The sequence below is a fragment of the Amborella trichopoda genome, chromosome 2 (assembly GCF_054954075.1).
Source record: "Amborella trichopoda isolate Santa Cruz 75 chromosome 2, AtrichopodaSantaCruz75HAP2 v2.0, whole genome shotgun sequence".
Lineage (NCBI taxonomy): Eukaryota > Viridiplantae > Streptophyta > Magnoliopsida > Amborellales > Amborellaceae > Amborella > Amborella trichopoda.
This window is the reverse complement of record NC_142337.1, coordinates 18,500,673-18,520,993: the sequence shown is the minus strand read 5'-3', so window position 1 is coordinate 18,520,993 and position 20,321 is coordinate 18,500,673. Positions and strand designations below refer to the sequence as shown.

General features: G+C 36.3%; 1 protein-coding gene across 4 annotated transcripts in view; it reads left to right on the top strand.

Annotated features, from left to right (window-relative positions):
• The window catches only part of SS3 (starch synthase 3), a 94,444-nt gene that overhangs the window by 55,496 nt on the left and 18,627 nt on the right, over positions 1-20,321 (top strand). For all 4 annotated transcript variants that reach the window (XM_011629300.3, XM_088859911.1, XM_088859908.1 and 1 more), the window contains one exon: positions 19,432-19,537. In XM_011629300.3, the coding sequence (XP_011627602.1) occupies positions 19,432-19,537 (106 nt within the window). The remainder of the gene's footprint in view (positions 1-19,431; positions 19,538-20,321) is intronic.

Below are 20,321 nucleotides of genomic sequence, written 5' to 3'. Positions count from 1 at the left end.
AAGATTCTAACAAATAGGCACTTTACTGGATCAAATCTGAGTTGATTTCGAAACTTCTTCAACTAGACTACTTCTTTAGACGCGAAACAACATGCCACATACTCTGACTTCATGGTAGAGTGCAAGTATGTCCTGTTTCTTTGAACACCAAGAAACAATTCACATGCAAGCGTGAAGATATAGCCGGATGTGGACTTACTTTCATCTGGATCGCTTGATAGTTCGCATCTGAATATCCTTGTATTTGTATATCTGAGCCTCCGCGATAAGTGAGTGCGTAATTAACGGTTCCCTTCAAATATCGCAGTACTTTTTTGATGGCCTTTCAGTGCTCCATGCCTGAATTACTGTGGAACCTAGTAATCACAGCTCATGGCAAAACATAAAGCTGGTCTTGTCCATGACATAGCATACATTAGTGACCCAACTTCACTTCTGGATGAAATTCTCTGCATGCCTTTCTTCTAGTAGTGGGACACATGGCTAGGCTAAGCTTGGTCTTCTTTTCAATAGGGGTTAATATGGGTCCCCAATTTTCCATTTCAAAACTTACAAGAATTATCTTAACCAGCTTTCCTGGAACACTTTTATTCATAGACAATGGTTAAGTCTTCATTTAGATTACTCAATTATTCCTCTCTGTTTAATCTCTCCATCCCTTTTTTATTTATTTGTGCCCTAGTCTTATGTGCCATATTTGTACGTTAATGTTATCATTATAAAACTAGACTTAAGAAATGGAATTCTTTATTGCAGCTGAAAAGAAACCTTCTATAAGATGACTATTCATAACTAATTCATCTCCATATTTCACCTCCACCTTATTACCAGTAGAGTAGCCTGCCTTAGCCAATTTAGCGATCGAAACCAAACTCTTCCTCATCTCAAGAGCATAAAGAGTTTGCTTGAGGACCATGCTTTTGCCATTCTCAAGTTGAAAGATGCAATATCCAGTACCCTAGATTTCAATCTTTTGATTCCCACCTATATAGATATACTGATCCCTAGGGGCAACAGGCTGGAAATTTCTATATCCATCCTTGGTGTTTGACACATGGGTAGTGGACCTTGCATCAAAACACCATGGCCCTACTTTAGGGTTAGCTAACATAGCGTCTAAGACTACACAAGCATGCTCCCTATCGCCACGAGATTCGCATTCTTAGGTGCTTTGTAATACTTAGCAATGTGCTCGATTTTCTAGCAATTATAACACTGGGTATTCTTAAAATCCTTCTTTTTCTATGGCTCGTTATTTCCCTCTTGATCCTTATTCGTTTTGTTCTTATTCTTTCCCTTGCCTTTCTTCTTCTTGAATGAACCAGAGTTGGTTTAAGGTTTATCATATATACGAAATCATTTAAGGCTGAAGTATCGCGAGAAAATTTCATTTCTACTTCGTCTTTAAGTTTGGTGCTGATCTTGTCCAACTTAGGCATGCTCTCCCTTGCCGTAAGGACTGAAATGAAGTTTTTCCATGAGCTCGGCATAGAATTCAGCAACTGGCAGATCTGCATATTTTCATCTGGCTTGACTTCGGCGGCCTTGAGTTTACGAACTAAGGCTCTGAACTGCTATATATGCTCTGTTAAGTTGCCTCCTTCCTTCATCTGCAAATCTGAATATTGCTTCATAGCCATCGTCTTTCTTGTGAGGAAAGGTGAGGCATAATCAGTCTTGAGTCGTTCATGAATCTCCTTGGCAGTCTTTAGGTGCTCATACTCGAGAGCATGGGAGTCATCCATGGCCATAAGTAGCACATGTTTTGATAGAGTGTTTTTGTGCTCCCATTGAGCATGAGCTTCTCTTATGGCTTGCCTCTCATAAGCATTTACCACTTGGGACTGGCGGGGGTTCATTAGTAAATATTTGATTAAGTCCTTCTTCAAAGAGGACATAACCGATTTTTGTCTTCCAACTAAGATAGTTTTTCCCATCAAATTTTTCAGTCTTAATAAATTCAGCCAAGAAACTTTTTGAAGTCATGTTTCTTAGATTAAATAAAAAAAAACTCCTAAACTATGGCAGTAAAAATTAGAAGCTCTGATAAAGGTGTGGCTATGTGGAACTCAAGGTATTAAATTCAAAAAATATTTCTTTTACTTTTATTCCAAATACCAAAATTCCATTTACATGGATCACAATATATTGCTGGTAATTAAAGTAATGCCCTAGATGCAACTTAAGATCTTTTTTTTACTACCAAGAGAAATTCAAACTATCCAAGAACTTTTAAAAAACTTTATTATAATTTTTAGCACAAAATAAGTTCCTGGAAATGTACAAAAAATCGAAAATAATTTGGAAAATAAATAAAAACTAATGGGAAGACTTACTGAAAGATGTCTAGAGGTACCCTACCAGGACTTGGTACACGCCACACTCGATTCGCTTACCAATTGCGCACTCTTACTCCATAAGATGTTGCTGGAAATTTTAAGATAAAGAAGCTTTATTGGCAATACTTCTTTCTCTAGGGCTTTAGAGAGCTTAAAAATAAACTAGGGTTTATAGAAACCCTATGGGAACAAAGTAGGCTGATATTGGGAGTTGTCTCTCTAGGCTACGCTGCTCTCGTAATTCTTAAAAAAATACAACAAACCTATTTTTAATTCGTCCTCTTCTTCACCTTCAAAAAATAAACTACTCAAAATAAAAAAAGAGAGAGGAGAGGGAGAGTACGTGACGCTCTGGGCTGGAGAGAGGGTGGCATGATGGCTAGAAATAGGACAGAGACATGAGAGAAAAGGTGGAGAGAAAGGTGGCGTGGTAGAGAAAAATCTTTGGCATGAGAGGGTTTGAAGCGTGAGAGAGAGAGAGACAGAGAGGATCTTTTGGGGGAGAAAAGATCTTGTGACCGTTTGCAATAGGTTCAAACTTGGTCTTTAAATAGAAGAAATCTATCTCCTAGTTTGAATAGGATTCCTTCTCATATTCCCTTATCTAATTTTCAGCAAAAACCTTTTAAGGATAATTAAGAAATATGTGGGGTGAGATATTAACCAGAGCCATCCATTCCAAAAATCAGCCATCATGATTTTGGATGGAAAGATTAAGAACCTTATCCCCTTACACTTTGATCCAATCCACCTCCCATTTAATATATAAATCCAATCAAATTTAAACTTTTATCTAAATCTCTCATTTAAGTTTGAAATCAAACTTAAATATATACTAGATCTAGATTTCCCATAAGATATAGGAAACCAAGTCTCAATAGTTTTCCAATGTTAGCTTAGTTTAAACTTTAAACTATATCATGCCCATGCCCCCCCCCCCCCCCCACATCTTTTGCTTAAAAGGTGGCATGACCACTTATGCTTTACAAATATAAGGTGTAGTCCTTAGGGTGCACATGGGTCCATGTGGTCCCACATGTGGGGCTGGATCCTTAGTCCAACATGTGTTATTTAAAGTTCTGAAATTTACATAAATACCCTTTTATGAAATATATAGCATAATTAATAGTTTAAATTTCAAAAAAAATATTTAAAAAACAAAAAAACATTTATAATACCAAAATAAAATATACTAGGAGTAGATTGGTACCAATGGATCAAAATAAAAGACAATAAGGACACTCCACTCACTTCAGAAACCATGATCCACAACTGTTCCCTTATCCAACCCAACGAAGTCCCATGACCCACAGTCTTTTTGCAGGGGCTCATGATTGGCTTGCCAATGTTGGATAATAAACATTGGGACCATGATCTTGAAATGTGGATTTCAATTCCCCCTTTAAGAACAAGTCTAGCATTTATCACTACAGTGCAATGGGGGCTCTCTCAATGCACATGTACACGTATCCCTCTAAAGGGTTGCTTCCCATGCGGCTGTCATGTGTGTGAAAGTTTGTTGAGGATTTGGCCCTTACTTTCACTGGCCTACAAGGACACAAAGGAGACCACATAGTTCTCCTGGTCTACAAACATGATTCCTAGACATCTCTCTAACCTCAGCAAGGGATGACCCACTGCAAATGCAAACCCTTCTGGGTTGTGCCATATGCCCAGGGCTAAGGGTTTTAGACATGACCAGGGTCATAAACTGCCCAACCTTTGGTCAGTCAACACACAGTCCCATTGAAGTGCATATTCCACTACACTATGCATATCATTTTTACAAGCTCTCTAGGCTTTTAAATTCCACAAAAACCCAACAGTTATCACAAAGGATGATTCATGACAGACTTATTAGTAAGGCATCGGAAAAAAGAAAGAAACACCCTAGACTGTGAGCACACTATGAATCCTAAAAAGAGCAGAAGTTTGAAATGTTGAGGACAAAATCTATAGAAGTTTCTATAAGCACCATAAGTCAATAGAGTCAGTGGGTTATCTTTCCTAATTCTACAGTATTGCTTCGGTTACACGTAGGGGGGGGTCTTGATTAGACAGAAAGGCACATAGAAGGGACGAACAAGGTCCAGAAACCATATATCTATTAGGAAAATTAGGATATTAAATGGGTCTATAAATAGACACTCATAGAAGCCTTAGGTCTTTATGTTTGGAGATTCATAGCAACGAGTTGTAAAGAAAGTTTCTCAATCCAGATTTATTAATTAATGTATTGGTTTTCCCTTCTCTTTAAGGCTTGTTATTTTTTTCATCTTGCTCAAGTGTGTTCATATTTTGTGCTGTGATTTTGGTATTGAACCAAGTCACTTCCTTGGGACTTATGTTTGATCACCGTGGACATGAGAGGCTATCATGGAAGGATGAATTAACCACAGAGATAAAATTTGCTAAGCTACATGGGCAGGATGATAGAATGGTGCAAGTTGGTGATGACCCGTGTCAAGAACAGACCTGTCATGATCAACCTATTGCTGAAAACAAACCTTATGAATGCCATAGGCAAACCATAAGGTGATTACAGTGAAGTAGAAGGCCAATCACATGTATCAAAGTCCTAGAGACCACAATGTGGATGCTAGAATAGAAGTATCATCAAATATCTATGGTAAGACGCATCCTGAGACTTGCTTGGATATTAGCATTGAGAATTCTTGTATCTGGAAGGATCTTTTCAAGAACCTGGAAGTGATGTTTGTGAAAACTAAGTTAAGAGTCATTCTTTAATTTGCTAGTAATGGGTATTGTGGCCTTTAAAGGCCCTAGCTCTTGTTTTCCCCATGTAGATATCTTATGTTATTTGTATAATGAAGATGCACAACCAAGTCTTGAGTGGCAATGCTGATTGGTCCATGTGGGACCAATCAGCTTTATAGATGAAGGTGGCCATTAGAGTGAATTTTACTTACGTTGAGAGACGACAAGGAGGCATGCTATACTTTTGGCGTGAAAAGAATCTAGGCAATGGAGGCACACCTAGTACAATGAATATTCATATTATAATAAGTAATGTTACATTAGGGCTACAACTTTACAAAGTTGCCCTTATATAGATACATATTCTCAAATACAAGAATATACATAAAACAGGAAGAATATGCATAAAATACACCTTCCAACACTTCCAACATTAAAACAAACCTTCCAACACTTCTAACACTCCCCATAAAGTTGTACATCATTTTTAAACATGTACGACTTGCTTCGTAGGTAATCATTCCTTTCTCTTGATAAACCTTTTTTCAATATATCCACAATTTGATTCTCTACCAATGAATTTTGCTTCAATATTTTCAGCCTCTGTCGTTTCTCGAATAAAATGATAATCAATCTTAATGTGTTGTCCTATCATGAAATAATGGGTTTGCAGCAATTGCTAAAGCACTTTTATTGTCATAGTAGATAGACGACCTGCCAACTTTATAACCCAACTAGGATAACCGACTACAAACCCATGTATTCTCTGCCACCGTTCCAGAAAGAGTCCTATATTCTGCTTTATTGCTTGATCTGGCAACCGTATATTAAATTCTCCCCTTGAAAAATACAGTAACCCAAAACTGATTTTCTATAATCAAGATCTCCTACCCAAATCAGCATCTGAATATCCAATTACAGACCCCAAATCTAGATTGACTTGTTCATTTTTCTTATACAATAAACCACTGCCAATGGAACTTTTTCCATACCTCATGATCCTTTTCAATGCCTCCATGTGCACAGTGGTTGGTGCATGCATGATTAAAACAATATATGAAATATTTGGGATTAAAACAATATATGAAATATTTGGGCGTGTAGAGTCAAATACTGTATTGCCCCTACCATACTTCTGTAATTTTTTGGTTCTAAATACTGTATTGCCCCTACCATACTTCTGTAATTTTTTGGCTCTAATAGTGGAACTCCTTGATCAGCACATAATCTTCTATTTAAAGCTAGTTGTGTGCTACAAGGTTTACAACTCAAAATATTGGCCTTTTCTAGCATATCCAAAGCATATTTGCGGTGTGAAAGGCGAATCTCACAACAAGGATGATCCACTTCAATACACAAAAAATATCTCAATTCTCATTGGTCTTTATTTGAAATGTTTCATTGAGGAACTCCTTTACTTTATTTTTCATCCTCATATTACAATAATGTCATCCACATAAAGCAAAATAATAATAGTTCCTTTCTCACCTTTCAAAAGGAATAGAGAATTATCATTGGCTGATTGAATAAAACCACTCCCCTTTAATGCATCATAAAAACTGTGGAACCAACTTCTGGATGCCTGCTTTAGCCCATATGTAGATCTCTTTAGCTTGCAAACATATTCAACTGGGTTTGCTTCATTGAATCTCAGTGGCTGTTCCATGTATACTTCTTTCTTTAATTTTCCATGCAAGAAAGCATTTTTAACATCCAATTGATAAAGTGGTTAATAATGCATGAGGGGGATATAACAACTCTTATGGCAACAATTTTAATAACTAGACTAAAAGCTTTCTCATAATCCAAGCCATGCTGTTGGTTAAATCCTCTTGCCATGAGTCTTGCCTTAAACCTCTCCCCACTCTCCTCAGGCTTATATTTCATTTTGTATACTGATTTACAACTCATCACATTCTTGTCTCTTGGCCTTCGTACGATGCACCAAGTACAGTTGACATTCATGGCTTGTATATCTGTTTCCATGGCTCTAATACTCATCTCTTCTAGCTTCAAAGAAATTCCTGGGTTCTTTTATCCTCATATTTCTCACATAAATGTTTGAAAATTATGTGTGTAACTTCCATGGCTGAACCACCTATCAATAGGGTGTTTCACTATTGTTGGTCTTCTCAAACTGACTTCATCTTGTTGCTCATTCTTGTTTAGTTCTCTATCTTGACGCTGTTGGAATTCTTGTAAAGTTGGCTTTAAATTATGCGGTTGATGTCCAATCTTTGACCTCCTTTGGTTTGCAATTACATCTTTGATGACTTGTGTATTTTGCACTTCTTCATTGGTATCAAAGAAGGGCTGAAAATCTTCTCCTCGGTCATATGGTGCCTCTTCGTGATACTTCTTCAATCTCCCTGCCACCTTCTTGATTTATTTGAGTCATGTCTCCATCTGCCTCTTCAATTTCAGTGTCGTCTTCAATATTTTCCACATCTTTTCTCTTCTTATTTTGTTATTTATTCACGGAGTTTTTAAATTTTCGATATCATAGGCTGGTGATGGACTATGTCATCTTGAAGTTTATTTCTTTTAACACCTGCATCACTTGTAAGCATTTCCTTTGGAGGATACCATAAGCGCTTTTCATAAAAACAACATACCTAGAAATTAATTTCATTTTCAATCTAGGACTGTAACACTATACCCTTTATACTCATCCGCATAGCCAACAAATATGCACACTTCAGCCTTAGGGGAGAGCTTATTTCTTCAGCTACTATCTATGTTCACATATGCATAGCATCCAAAGGACTTCAACATAGAATAATCTGGATGTTTACCAAAAAGTACTGTATAGGGGCTGATCCCATTAATGAGGTATACAGCTGTTTGGAATGCTTCAGCCCACAAGTAATTGGGCACACCACTAGAAAACGTGAGACGCAATGCTACCTCATTAATATTCTGATTCTTTGTCTCAACAACTCTGTTTTGGGCTGGAGTGTGGGGACAAGAGAAATCTTGTTTTATCCCATGATCCTTTAACTAGTGACTTGGGCTTCATGAACATCCGAATACATCAGATTTGTTTTGAGAGGAAACACCCCCATGTATAAAGCAAGTAATCACCAGTGAATGTAACATTATAAAAAGAATGAGAAGAAGAACAAAAAGGTGCAAGACCCAATATCTCACGAATTGACTCAAACGGGGAAGAAGCTCCTTTATTACTTAAAGAATGGAAGTTCAGAACATTTACCCGACTAACATTCATAACAAATGAACTGACTAAGGTCTTTAACATTTGAGGGTACAACACCCTCATTACAAAGTTTATTGAATGACTCTTTATTGCAATGAACCAGGTGACGACACCATAAATTGGCATCTTTGTCAACATTTAGACTCGAGCTCACAATCATATGCTTCTTCGCAAGGCAATCTATCGCATATAACTGTCCACGACGAGTTCCCTAGCAAACGTGACTCCCAATTCTTGTTCCTGTAAGAAAATAAAATCAGGAGTAGATAAACAATAAATCCCGTTATCACATGCTAGTTGGGAAATAGAAATCAGATGATGTCTAAGATTGGGAACAAGGGCAAGATGATTCAACTGAGTAAGATCAAGAAAACTCAACTATGACATTACTTTCATGTCTGATGTCGAGGGAGGACCCATCCATCAATTATTATAGAGCCACTACCAAGAAAAGGAATGGAAGAAAACATATTAGGTTTTCTAGATACATTGTTGATGGATTTTTGTGGCTTTCAAAGGCCTAGAGAGCTTGTAAAAATGATATTTATAATGGAATATGCACTTCAGTGTAAGTGTGTGTTGACTCATTAAGGGTTGGTCGGTTTATGGCCCTGGTCATGTCAAAAACCCTTAGCCCTGGGCATATGGCACTACCGAGAAGGGTTTACAGTGGGTCATCCCTTGTTGAGGTCAGAGAGATGCCTAGAGAACACTTTTGTAGGCCAGGAGAACTGTGTGGTCTCTCGTGTGCAGTTGTAGGCCTGTGAGAGCAAGGGCTAAAGCCTCAACATACTTCTACACAGCATGTACATATGACAACCGCATGGGAAGCACCCCTTTTTATAGGGACACGTATACATGTGTATTGAGAAAGCCTCTTTTTTGCACTATAATGACAAGTGCTAGACTTGCTCTTAAAGGGGGGAACTGTAGTCCACATTCCAGGATCATAGTCCCACTGTTTTATTATCCAACTTTGACAAGCCAATCATGAGCCCCTGCAAAGATACTGTGGGTCATGGGACTTTGTTGGGGTGGATAAGATAACATTTGTGGATTATGGTTTTTGAGGTGAGTGGAGCGCCCTTAGTGTCGTTTATTTTGATCCATTGGTACTAGTCCACTCCTAGTATATTTTATTTTAGTATTATAAATGTTTCTTTTGATTTTTAAATATTTCTTATTTTAAAATATTTCTTCTACCTTAAATTTTCATAAAAAGGTATTCTGAAAATTTCAAAACTTTAAAAATAACACGTGGGACCAACGATCTAGCCCCACATGTGGCACTCCATGCACCTTAGGGACCACACCCTATTTTTGTACAGCAATATTTGGCACACCCTATTTTATTGCTGAAGGGGGTGTGACGCCACATATTCTTACAAGGGGGGGGGGCACATTTTTATTTTTTTTATGGGACAAAAGGGGGGCATGCCACTTTTTGTGGCACAATTCCCCCATGCCTTTTTCTGAGAAAGGGTGGCACGCCCAAATATGGAGGCACGCCACTTTGAGTAGAATAGGCATACCCCGTTCAATTTGATTTGTTTCAAATTTAAATTTTGAAATCTAATTAGATATGGTTTCCCAAATATTGTGGGAAGTCTAGATTAGATTTATCTAGAATATATTTAAATTTGATTTCAAATTTAAAAGGATAAAGTTTAAATTTGATTGGTTTTATTTTAAATAGGAGTAGATTGGGTCAAAGTGTAACAAGATAATTTTCCTAATCTTTTCACCCAAAATCATAATGGCTCCTTTAGATCGATGGCTCTGATTAATTTCTCACCCCACAGATTTTCTAGTTATCCTAAATGGTTTTGCTGGAAATTAGATAAGGTAGGAATCCTATTCAAACTAGGTGTCTAGATTTTATTCTATTTAAGAAGGGGTTTGAACCTATTTGAAAAATGACAAGATCTTTTTCTCTCTCCAAAAGATCTCTCTCTCCCTCATGCACCAATTGAGGGACCTTTCACTCTCTCTTAAGCCACCTTCTATCTGTCTCTCTCTCTTTTCAACAAAAAGAGAGGCACTCCACCTCTCTCCCCCTGTATTTTTTTTTTGTCTTGAAAGAAAAAAATTAGAGACGGCCTATTTTTTTTGGAGAAACCCTAAACTAGGGTTTGCTGTATTTTTCAAATGAAAAAGAGAAAATATTAACTTAGAAAGATATCAACTCCTAAGATCAGCCCTATTTTGTTCTCATAAGGTTGCTATAAACCCTAGGTTATTTTTGAGCTCTCTCAAACCCTAGAAAAAGAAGGATGGCCAACAAAGTTTCCCTATCTAAGAATTTCCAGTAACACTTTAAGGAAGAAAAGTGCGTCATTGGTCAGGGAATCGGGTGTGGGGTGTACCAAGTCCTGGTTAAGTAACTTTAGGCATCTTTCAGTTAGTCTTTCCATTAGTTTTTATTTATTTTCCATTTTTTCTGTAATTTTTCAGGAACTTATATTGTGTTAAACATTGTTATAAAAGGTATTTTGCAGTAAAATAAAGAGCCTTGGTTGTATTTAGGGCATTGTTTTTTATTTTGCAGCAATATATTGTGACACATGTAAGTGGAATTCAGGTATTTGGAATAAAAGTAAATAGAAATTTTTGAATTTAATACTTTGAGTTCTACATGGCCACACCTTACAATTGTTGGCAGCCCCACTATCCACAATCCATCAGTAGAAGTAATGGCAGGAAATTCCATAGAGTTATTTAATGCCGCAATTGTACTCTCAATGTTGGCCAAGGCAATAATTTGATTTCCTCCTTGATTAATTTCATTCTCAATCTTGTATATGTCGAAACAATTATGGGCCATATGATCTCCTCTTTCAAATATTTGACAGATAAATATATTTCCATTTCCACTAGGAGTAGGCAAGAGATCTCGACCAGCACCATAGAAGTTTATGGCAGCACACCCATTTCTTCAACCTCGACCCCCATGACCTCTGTTCCTATGCCAACTTTCGACCCATGTTGCTATAACATCAGGCATTGTTCTTTCGGAAAGAGGCATAAAAGAAGTGTTAAAAGTGTTAAAAGTTATATATTCTTCACCCAGCCCTTGTAGTACATATCGCATGTTCCCTTTATCGTATTATAAAATCCAAACACCGACATCTTTCCCTTCTTGCAATCTTGAAGTCCATATTTTAATTGCATAACACTAGCCTCCGATTCTTGAGAGTAGGACACATTGACGATTGTCCAAAGATCGTATGTTGTAGGGAGATTTACTACTTCAGCCAAGATTTTCTCAGATAAGGTTGAATTGATCCAGCCAATAAGATTTTGATCTCTAGTGAGCCATTCTTCAAGCGGGATTGACCACTTTAGTGATATCTTTCTTTTCATCTAAATTTGTGCTTAGTGATCTCTTTCTTTTCATCTAAATTTGTGCTTTCGTGAACAATATATTATGGCGGTCGTATAGTGGATCCATCCAGATGGCCATAGAGATGTTCATCTCTGATGATGGCTTTCCAAACAATAAAATTATCAGATTTGGGTTTGATGGAAATATATTGAGGATTGGGTATGAGAAGGAATTAGAACTCAATAATTGTGCCATGGTGAGGAAAATGGGCACGAATTATAGTGGTACCAAATCTGGAAAACGAGAATAAGAGGTCTATAGAGAATGAAACGAATCTGGAGATTGACTAAAAGATAGTATAGAAAGTGTTTGTGTGGTTAGCAAGAAATTGAGCAATAATTGTAGCATGAACAGTGACGTGAATAGCAGTGTGAACAGTGACATGAACATGAGCATGCACAATAGGCGCCCCTAATATGAAGGAAATATGTGTGAGAGATTAGAGTTTAGGAAAGAAGGATGAGAATCATCAAAGAGGGTAAAGATAAAGAAAAAAAGATTAGGGTTTAGAAGAGGAAGAGATTATGAATCTTCAAGAAGAAGGAAAATATAGGTTACCTTGATTAGAGTTGATCACGCTGAGGGGCTATTTAAACCTACTTCGATACCATGTTAATTTTGCTTATTTGAGAGAAGACAAGGAAGCACGCTAGACTTATGGCATGAAAAGAACTGGGCAATAGAGGCACGCCTAGGACAATGAATATTTATATTAAAATAAGTGGTGTTACATTAGGGCAACTTTACGAAATTGCCTGTGTACAAATACACACTCCAATTACAAGAATATACATAAAACAAGAAGAATATGCATAAAACAAACCTTCCAACACTTCTAACATAGAGGAGCTCTCTGGATGAAAGAAGCCATTAGAGCTTGTGGCATGAGTTCCACGGACTCTTCGTGGTTTGATTCTAGGGCTCATTTGAGTCGAAAGACTAGCCTCTTAATGTTCTCAACCATTGAGGGTTTTAAATCATTCCTTGTGGGCATCTGCAGAGAGCTTGTTGGTAGGATGGTAGCACAAGAGGAAAATAGTGTGAGTTTCTCAACCAGGTGGACCTGATATAGGTCTCCTGCATGAAGGTTGGAGACTTGTGAGAACAAGGGTCAAATCCTCAACACACCACCCTCACGGCATGTTGCTAGCTACATTTGTGGGATCAAGGATAGATTTGCTGTGAGGAACCTTGAACTGCAATGGTCCACATGTTTGGGTTGGACATAATTTGTATATGAGGGTGAGCATGTAACACACGAACAGCTGCGTAGTTCATATACACCTTTGGCTGATTTTGATTGGCAAATCGTGAGCCCTTGTAAAGACATATGTGAATCATGATTCTATAGGGTTATTTTAAGGGGTAGCGAGTGATTGCAGGTTAGGATGGAGTGCCCATTTATACGTTTGTGCATTAATCTATGGCTTGCCCACTCTTCTAATGATCTTCCAATGTTTTAAAGTAGTGTTTGCTGAATCTGGATAGCTGACTTGGACTCACTTGTGTCTCAGACTTACCAAACTACCTGAGTCCCCCTACCAAGTCTGGAACACCCCCAAATCACAGTATAAAAGAAATAGTTTTGTTTTGCATTTTTTACCAAAAACACACCCATCTGAGCCAAAATTTCGCTTATAAATTCATTCTTATATGATCTTCATTGAGCAAAAACCATCACATTTGGTGGATTCAAGAAACTAAAAACTTGACGTGTTTTACCTAATTTCAAAGGTTTGGGATTGCTTTCAATAGTGATGGATCTTTAATAAAATTTATTCACCTAAAATGCAGTAAATATATTTCCACCGCAAATCCATGAATTTGGAGTCCAAAAGCATCAATTTAGATGATCTGAAGAATTAAAACGAATGGTCCAAAAACGTACGAAATATATCATTTATACAGCTCCTTTTTTTTTTTTGTCATTGTAATCATGATGTAGGTGGAATAGATGATAGTGTCAAAAAATTTGAATCCAAGATCCAAAATTCATCTGTTGATTTTGGATGGGTACCCTTTATACAAAAATGGTTTTCTCTTCCAATCTCCCACTAGTCCCTACACAGTCGGAAATTCTCATTTTCAAATTCTAAATTAATAAGCATATATAAAAAAAAAATCCAAATTAAATAAATATTAATAATAAGGATAATTTTTCCCTTCACCAAAGATTAAGAGATGTGATAATTTCTCCTTTTTTCCTTTTTTATTAATCTCTTTCTGGATTTTTAATGTGTAAATCTATATTTCAAATTTTGGTCCTATGCAATATGATAGTTGAGCTCTAGTTTCTTACTAAAATATTTATTACTATTTTATAATAACAATTTGGTATATCCTCTCTTTAATATACCATGCACATCCTCTAATATAAATGTCATTCCTATCTTGATATATATCTTTTGCCAATTTTGATATTTTTAAATTGATTTTTTCTTATATTGAATTGCTTTGTCTCTCTCTACACTCCTACATGTGTAGAGAGATTGTCAACATTGAAATTATAGTTGTTGGAAATGCCTGCGATTCCCATTCGCTTTAGGAATAGGAATTACGGAATCGTGTGTCAGATGATTCCTAATCTCGGATTCGCTGTCCATATAATGAATATCATCGGAGGTTTGATTCCCTATATATATATATATATATATATATATATATATATATATATATATATATATATATATATATATATATATATATATATATATATATATATATATATATAGTCAGAATCGTGATCCAATAAAATAGGAATTGTGATTCCTATTTGTAGGAATCAGTATCCCATCTTGTTGGAATCGAGTTTCCTATCTTTTAAGAATTGCATATGACCCGACACCATTCAATCGCTTCCGAAATAGCGATCCTATGAAATAGGAATCTCGACTCCTACATTATTGGAATCGTTGTCCTATCGATTTGGATTCTAAATTCCCACAATTCGGAAATCACGCATCAATCTCCTCTGATATATGAGAGAAGTGTTTTGCAAGAAAAGATTTAATTTTTGACCTTTTTTACAAGCTTGAAATCTGGAGTCCATATTTTTAATACAATTGCCAAGGGCAACCATATTATGTGGATCGATATCTTTGTCGGCACTTCCATGCGTTTTGGCCGCCACCCAAATGTCGTACCTTGAGGTGGGGTGCCACCAACTACATGATTTATAGATTGATAAATTTGTTGGGTAACTTGGTAGACATTATTGTACATGGATTCATCCCAAAAGTTTGTTAAGGCCTTTTGGGTCTCACAGCATCACAGTCCCAAAACCCAAATTCATGGGTATTTAACCTTGTACAAAAATGTAATATGATATGGAAGGGTTCTTGGAACTCCCTCGAGAACATAGAATGGATTCCTGGAGCTCCTCCGGCGACGTACAATTTGTGCACGTATTTTGTTCAACATTTGCAATTGAATCTTGGTTCCATGCCATTAGAACTTGATTCAATGTTTTTAAATTTTGTTCAGTGCATCTACGAACCATGTCTTTTGACAATATGGTTCTAGCTTCCAAACAACATGGATTCGAGATTCCAAAAAAATTGGACTCAACATCTAGGACTTGTTGATTGCATTGTTGTGCAACTATGAATCGCAAATTCTGCGATATGGAATCTAGATTCCAAGATTCAAATAATAATCTAGAACGTGTTTCAAGAAACTCGGAACCATGATGCCGATCTTCCGGATTCGTGTTTGTCCTTGAACCATGGAATCGTGATTCCAAAATCACGACCTAAGTACACGATTTGCTTAACTATAGTCCAAACACATCTAGCATGTCTAGTGCTTTGGCAAGACACATCTAGATGAAAATTGTTTTATATTAAATAATAATTTATATGATAAAATTACATAATTCTCACAATGCCCGGCAATATCCACAGTAATGTTTTCAGTTTTTCTTCAGAGGCTTCTTCAATTTGGTCAGAAAAAGGAAACACTTTGGTGTTTTGATCTATTAGGGGAAGGCTTTGTTTTAAATATTAATAATTTCTAATTATGTATAGAATAATAAAAAATTAAGGGAAATAGCATATGAGCTTTGACAAAATTCATGAAATTTGATTCATCATCCACTAAACTTATATTAAAAACTACTGTTTATTTTTTTCAAATATAAATATTCAAAATTCCTATTCCTTGTTTAATAGAGGGATAAATTATCTTTAACTTTCATTAAAATGTGATCTCCAAGAATTAAAAATATGCCTAAGTCCTATATATTTTACTCCGATAACATATATAAATATTTAAAGATTTTAATAATATAGATACATGAGGGTATATAAATATTAATGTGTTAAGAATATAATATCTTAATGTCATAGATTTTGAGTTAGCATCTCTCTTGTAGTTAGAATGTAACAGTGCTCCAATTGATTCTTAGGAGCTATGCCACAAGTCAATAAGAATATGCATGTTGCTCCAAATGCGCTCCTAGGGGACCATACCATGCACTTTCTTCCTCGGGGTAAAAGAAAACTTTACGAGTACTTTTAGGATCTAAATTTTTGGGATGCATTTTAAAATAACTAGATGAGTTTTTTCAAAGGACAAACAATTAAGATTTTACTAAAAACCTAGATTTGACAATCCAAAAGTTAGATGGTCACCATTCAATCGTAGGTGATCATTTTCCTTAGGAGCATATATATGTTTATAATTTTTTTCAAAGTCGGTTGGTAGGTTGAGGTTGCATCATCAAACTATGGGGTCCTAAGTATGCTTTTAGATAAAGTTTTATGCGGTGGACCATATACCCTTTAGAGCATACAATTTTTTTCAACTATTCTCAAAAGAGGTATCTTACATTTCTCTTCGGCCAAGCCAGAAATCCCAAAGTGTTCTATCTCTTTGGCTGAAGCGAAGTGAATATGACATATTGCTCCATAGTGTAGCTATGTGTGTACTTGTTATTATGTTTGCCTGCCTCTGTGTGTGTGTGTATGTGTGTGACTTCGCTTGTTTTCTACTTGTATACATGAGCTTTAAGTGTGACTGCTTGTTTTCTACATGTACACATGAGCGTTGTTTGTGTCTTCTCCTGTTTTGTACATGTACACATGAGCTTTATAGTGGTAGACATTGCTATTCCACTACGAAAGTTTCAAGTTCAAACTTTGGGCCATAACTTCTCAACGTTTTTTTTTAACACATATTTTCACATCTATTTTATTCAACAAATACTTAGAGAGAGAGAATTAGGTCAGGCCTGGTTGGGCCAGGCTAGGGCCTTTGGCCAAGTCCTAGTCACCAAAAGTAGAGGCTCAGGCCTAGCTATCTACGGCCACACTAGCCAGGCTTACCTTTGCTGGATGGCACATTGCCACCCTAACTAGTGTCATAGGATATTGTTGGTGGTTTCTTTGTTTAGCTCGCTCTATTCTAATTCATTTAACTTTTGTTAAGTTATCATCATTATCATCTGAGCCTTATTCCAACTATTTTGAGTCAGTTGTTCAACTTTTATTTACTATTTCTTTGTTAGTAATTAACAATGTTAAAAAAAGCGGACCGCCCAACGCCTAGGCAGCCACCTAGGAGGTCTAGAAAGCTTGGGCGCATCGCCCAAGCCTAGGTAGTCAAACTGGGCGGCAGTCCCTGGGCGGCCGCCTAGGCGATACGGAACCTACCTAAGCGGGCGCCCAGCCCCGAGCAACCGCCCAGGGCATGCGCCCGCTTAGGGGCGGAAATTTTATTTTTTTTGTTCTACTGCTTTTTTTGGCAATATAAAGGATTTTATGGATGGGTTTTAGGTTCATTTGAAACCTAAACCCAAAAGAACCCATTTTAGAGAGAAAAAAACTTCAAATAAACTAAATTTTGTGATTTTTATTGGATCGAAGTGTTTCTCAAAGTTACGAAAAACGGATCCAAACGTCATTTAGGTAAATTAGATTTAGTTTTGGAGTTTTATAATCCTATTACAGGGTGTTTTTTATTAGTTTAGCACCTGAAAACATCTCAGAGGTGGGAATTTAGAGTTTGAGCAATCAAAGTAAGTGCAAAACTTTATTTTTTAGATTGCTTGCTTTATTTTGAAATGTTTTCTTCAAGATCTAGTCAAAGTGGAGATCCAAGTTGGAAATATGGATATAACCCGAATCGAAATGACAAAAATTGCATTAGATGCAATTATTGTGAAAAGATACAAAAGGGGGCATAAACGATTTAAGAAACATCTTACCTGTATTAAAGGGGATGTTGCCCCTTGTAAAAATGTTCCTGAAGCTATCACAGAGGAGATTAAGCAATACATGAGTTCTGTAAAACAAAAGCAGGAACAAAATCCTTGTCATTTGAATAGACCTATTTCTGTTTCTTCTAGAAGAAGTGATCCGGATTGGAAGTATGGTTATAACCCAAAATCAAACGATAAAAATTGTATAATGTGTATTTTTTGTGAAAAAGATACCAACGGAGGTATTAACCGATTCAAAAAACACCTTGCTGGTATTAAAGGGAATGTTGCTTCTTGTAAAAAAGTTCTTGAAGCTATTCGAGATGATATTAGACAATTTTTGGATTTAAAAGAACCAGAAAATGATGAAAATGAGCCTTGCTCTATGGAAATATCTTCTCCAGGTTCTTCTAGAGTGGTGATCCGGGTTGGAAGTATGGTTATAACTCGAATCCAAATGACAAAAATCGTGTTAAATGTAATTATTGTGGAATACTAATGGGGGCATTTACTAGTTTAAAAAAACACCTAGCCGGTATTAAGGGGGATGTTGCCCGGTGTAAAAATGTTCCTGTGGCTACCAAGGAGGAAGCACAAAAAGATAGAAAAGGGTAGAGCAACCAAGACTCCTAGGGCCCCATCTGCACATACTAGTAAGAGGGAGGTTGAAGAAGACGAGGAGGAAGAAGCAGATTCAGAAGAAATAGAGGAAGACGAGAGTTATATTGAAGAGGGAGATGGCTCTGTTGATGATGGCTTCGAATCTGATGCATATGATAAGGCTTACCCTATTCCTTCTGATGATGATGATGATGATGACGAGTAAAGACTCTTGGTGTTGTTTGTTGACTGTTGAGTGTTGACCATTGTGTCCTAGACTGTATTTTTCTAAATTTCTTTGTATTTTTTTTTTCTTATTTTTAGTTTCTACTTTCTAGTTTCTAGTTCTACTATGTAACTTTTGTGTGTACAGTCTACAGCGTATCAAACTATCAGTGTATGCTTGTATGGTTTTACTGTTTTAGCATTGTATGAAAATATGGATTATGGTCTTATGGATTATCAAAATTCTCTTCTCAACTTCTGTCTTCTTTTTTTTCAACTGAGATTATGGTCCTATGGATTATCAAAATTCTTATGGATTATAGTCTTATGGATTATCAAAATTCTTATGGATTATCAAAATCAGACTATCTTTTCTTTCTTTTTTCAACTGGGCCGCCCAGGTTCTGGGCTCCCACCTAGGCGTTGGGCGGCCTGGACCCCCATGGCCGCTTGGATGCCGCCTAGCACTTTTTGACACTCTGCTAATTAATTAATATCACTCGTTCATTGTTTATGTACTTTTAATTTGTTGTTTTAGCTACTCCATATTCTTTGCAATTGATTTATCTATCTCATAATTCTCCTAAATCTCTTGTATTGAACAATATATGCTATTATTGTTCCTCCACTTTGTTTTAAAAAACCATGTATTAATTGTTCCTATTTGTTGTGGTTGTCATCGCACAGTGGCACTTTATTTCGAATGAATACATCATGTCTTGACTAATTTTCATTTGTTTTGATGCAGAATGTTCTGGGCTGGTTGTATCTATGGATGTAGGACTGATGGTGACAGATTTGCCTTCTTCTGCCATGCGGCACTTGAATTTCTAGTTCAGAGTGACTTTCAGCCTGTAAATATTTATGCTTCATTTTGCTATGTCAATGTCATGTGAAATGTATCCACTGCAGAAATTTTGATGTGTTTCTATTCTACATTCAATATTAAACAATTCGTTTTCTCAAAAAACCATTTTACATTTCGGTGTTTTATAAATAGTTGAATACTTATTTGGTCTTCTTGTTTTATTTTTCTCACAATGGCCCCTAGCTGCATTGAGAGCCCCTTTCCAATAATTCTTTGTTAAGTTTTTAGTACGAAATTTATAACTTTGCTATGTCAATTTTACATAAAATTTATCCACCTTAGAAATATTTGATGTGGTTCTATTCTACATTCAATAAGAAATAATTCATTTTCTCAAATTCATCGTTTTATATATCATTGACTACTTTTTTAGTGTTCTTGTTTTATTTTTCTCATAATAGCCCCTACTTTTATTGAGACCCCCTTTCATATAAAAATTTGTTAATTATTTCTTGCAAATTCATGGTAAATTGTGTCAGCATTCATCTCTAATGCTTTATCCTTGTTTATACACGAAATTTCAGCAAAAATAATATTTTCGCCAAAATTTCCCATTTAAACTTGTTGATTTAGATGTAGAAAATGGGGTTTCGTCGAATTATGAACCACGAAAGAGAAGTGGCCCTTGTTGTGTTTTGTGGCCTTTAAAGGCCTAGAGAGCTTGTAAAAATGATATTTATAGTGGAATATACACTTCAGTGAGAGCATATGTTGACTGACCAAGGGTTGGTCTGTTTGGCTCTGGTCATGTTTAAAACCCATATCCTTGG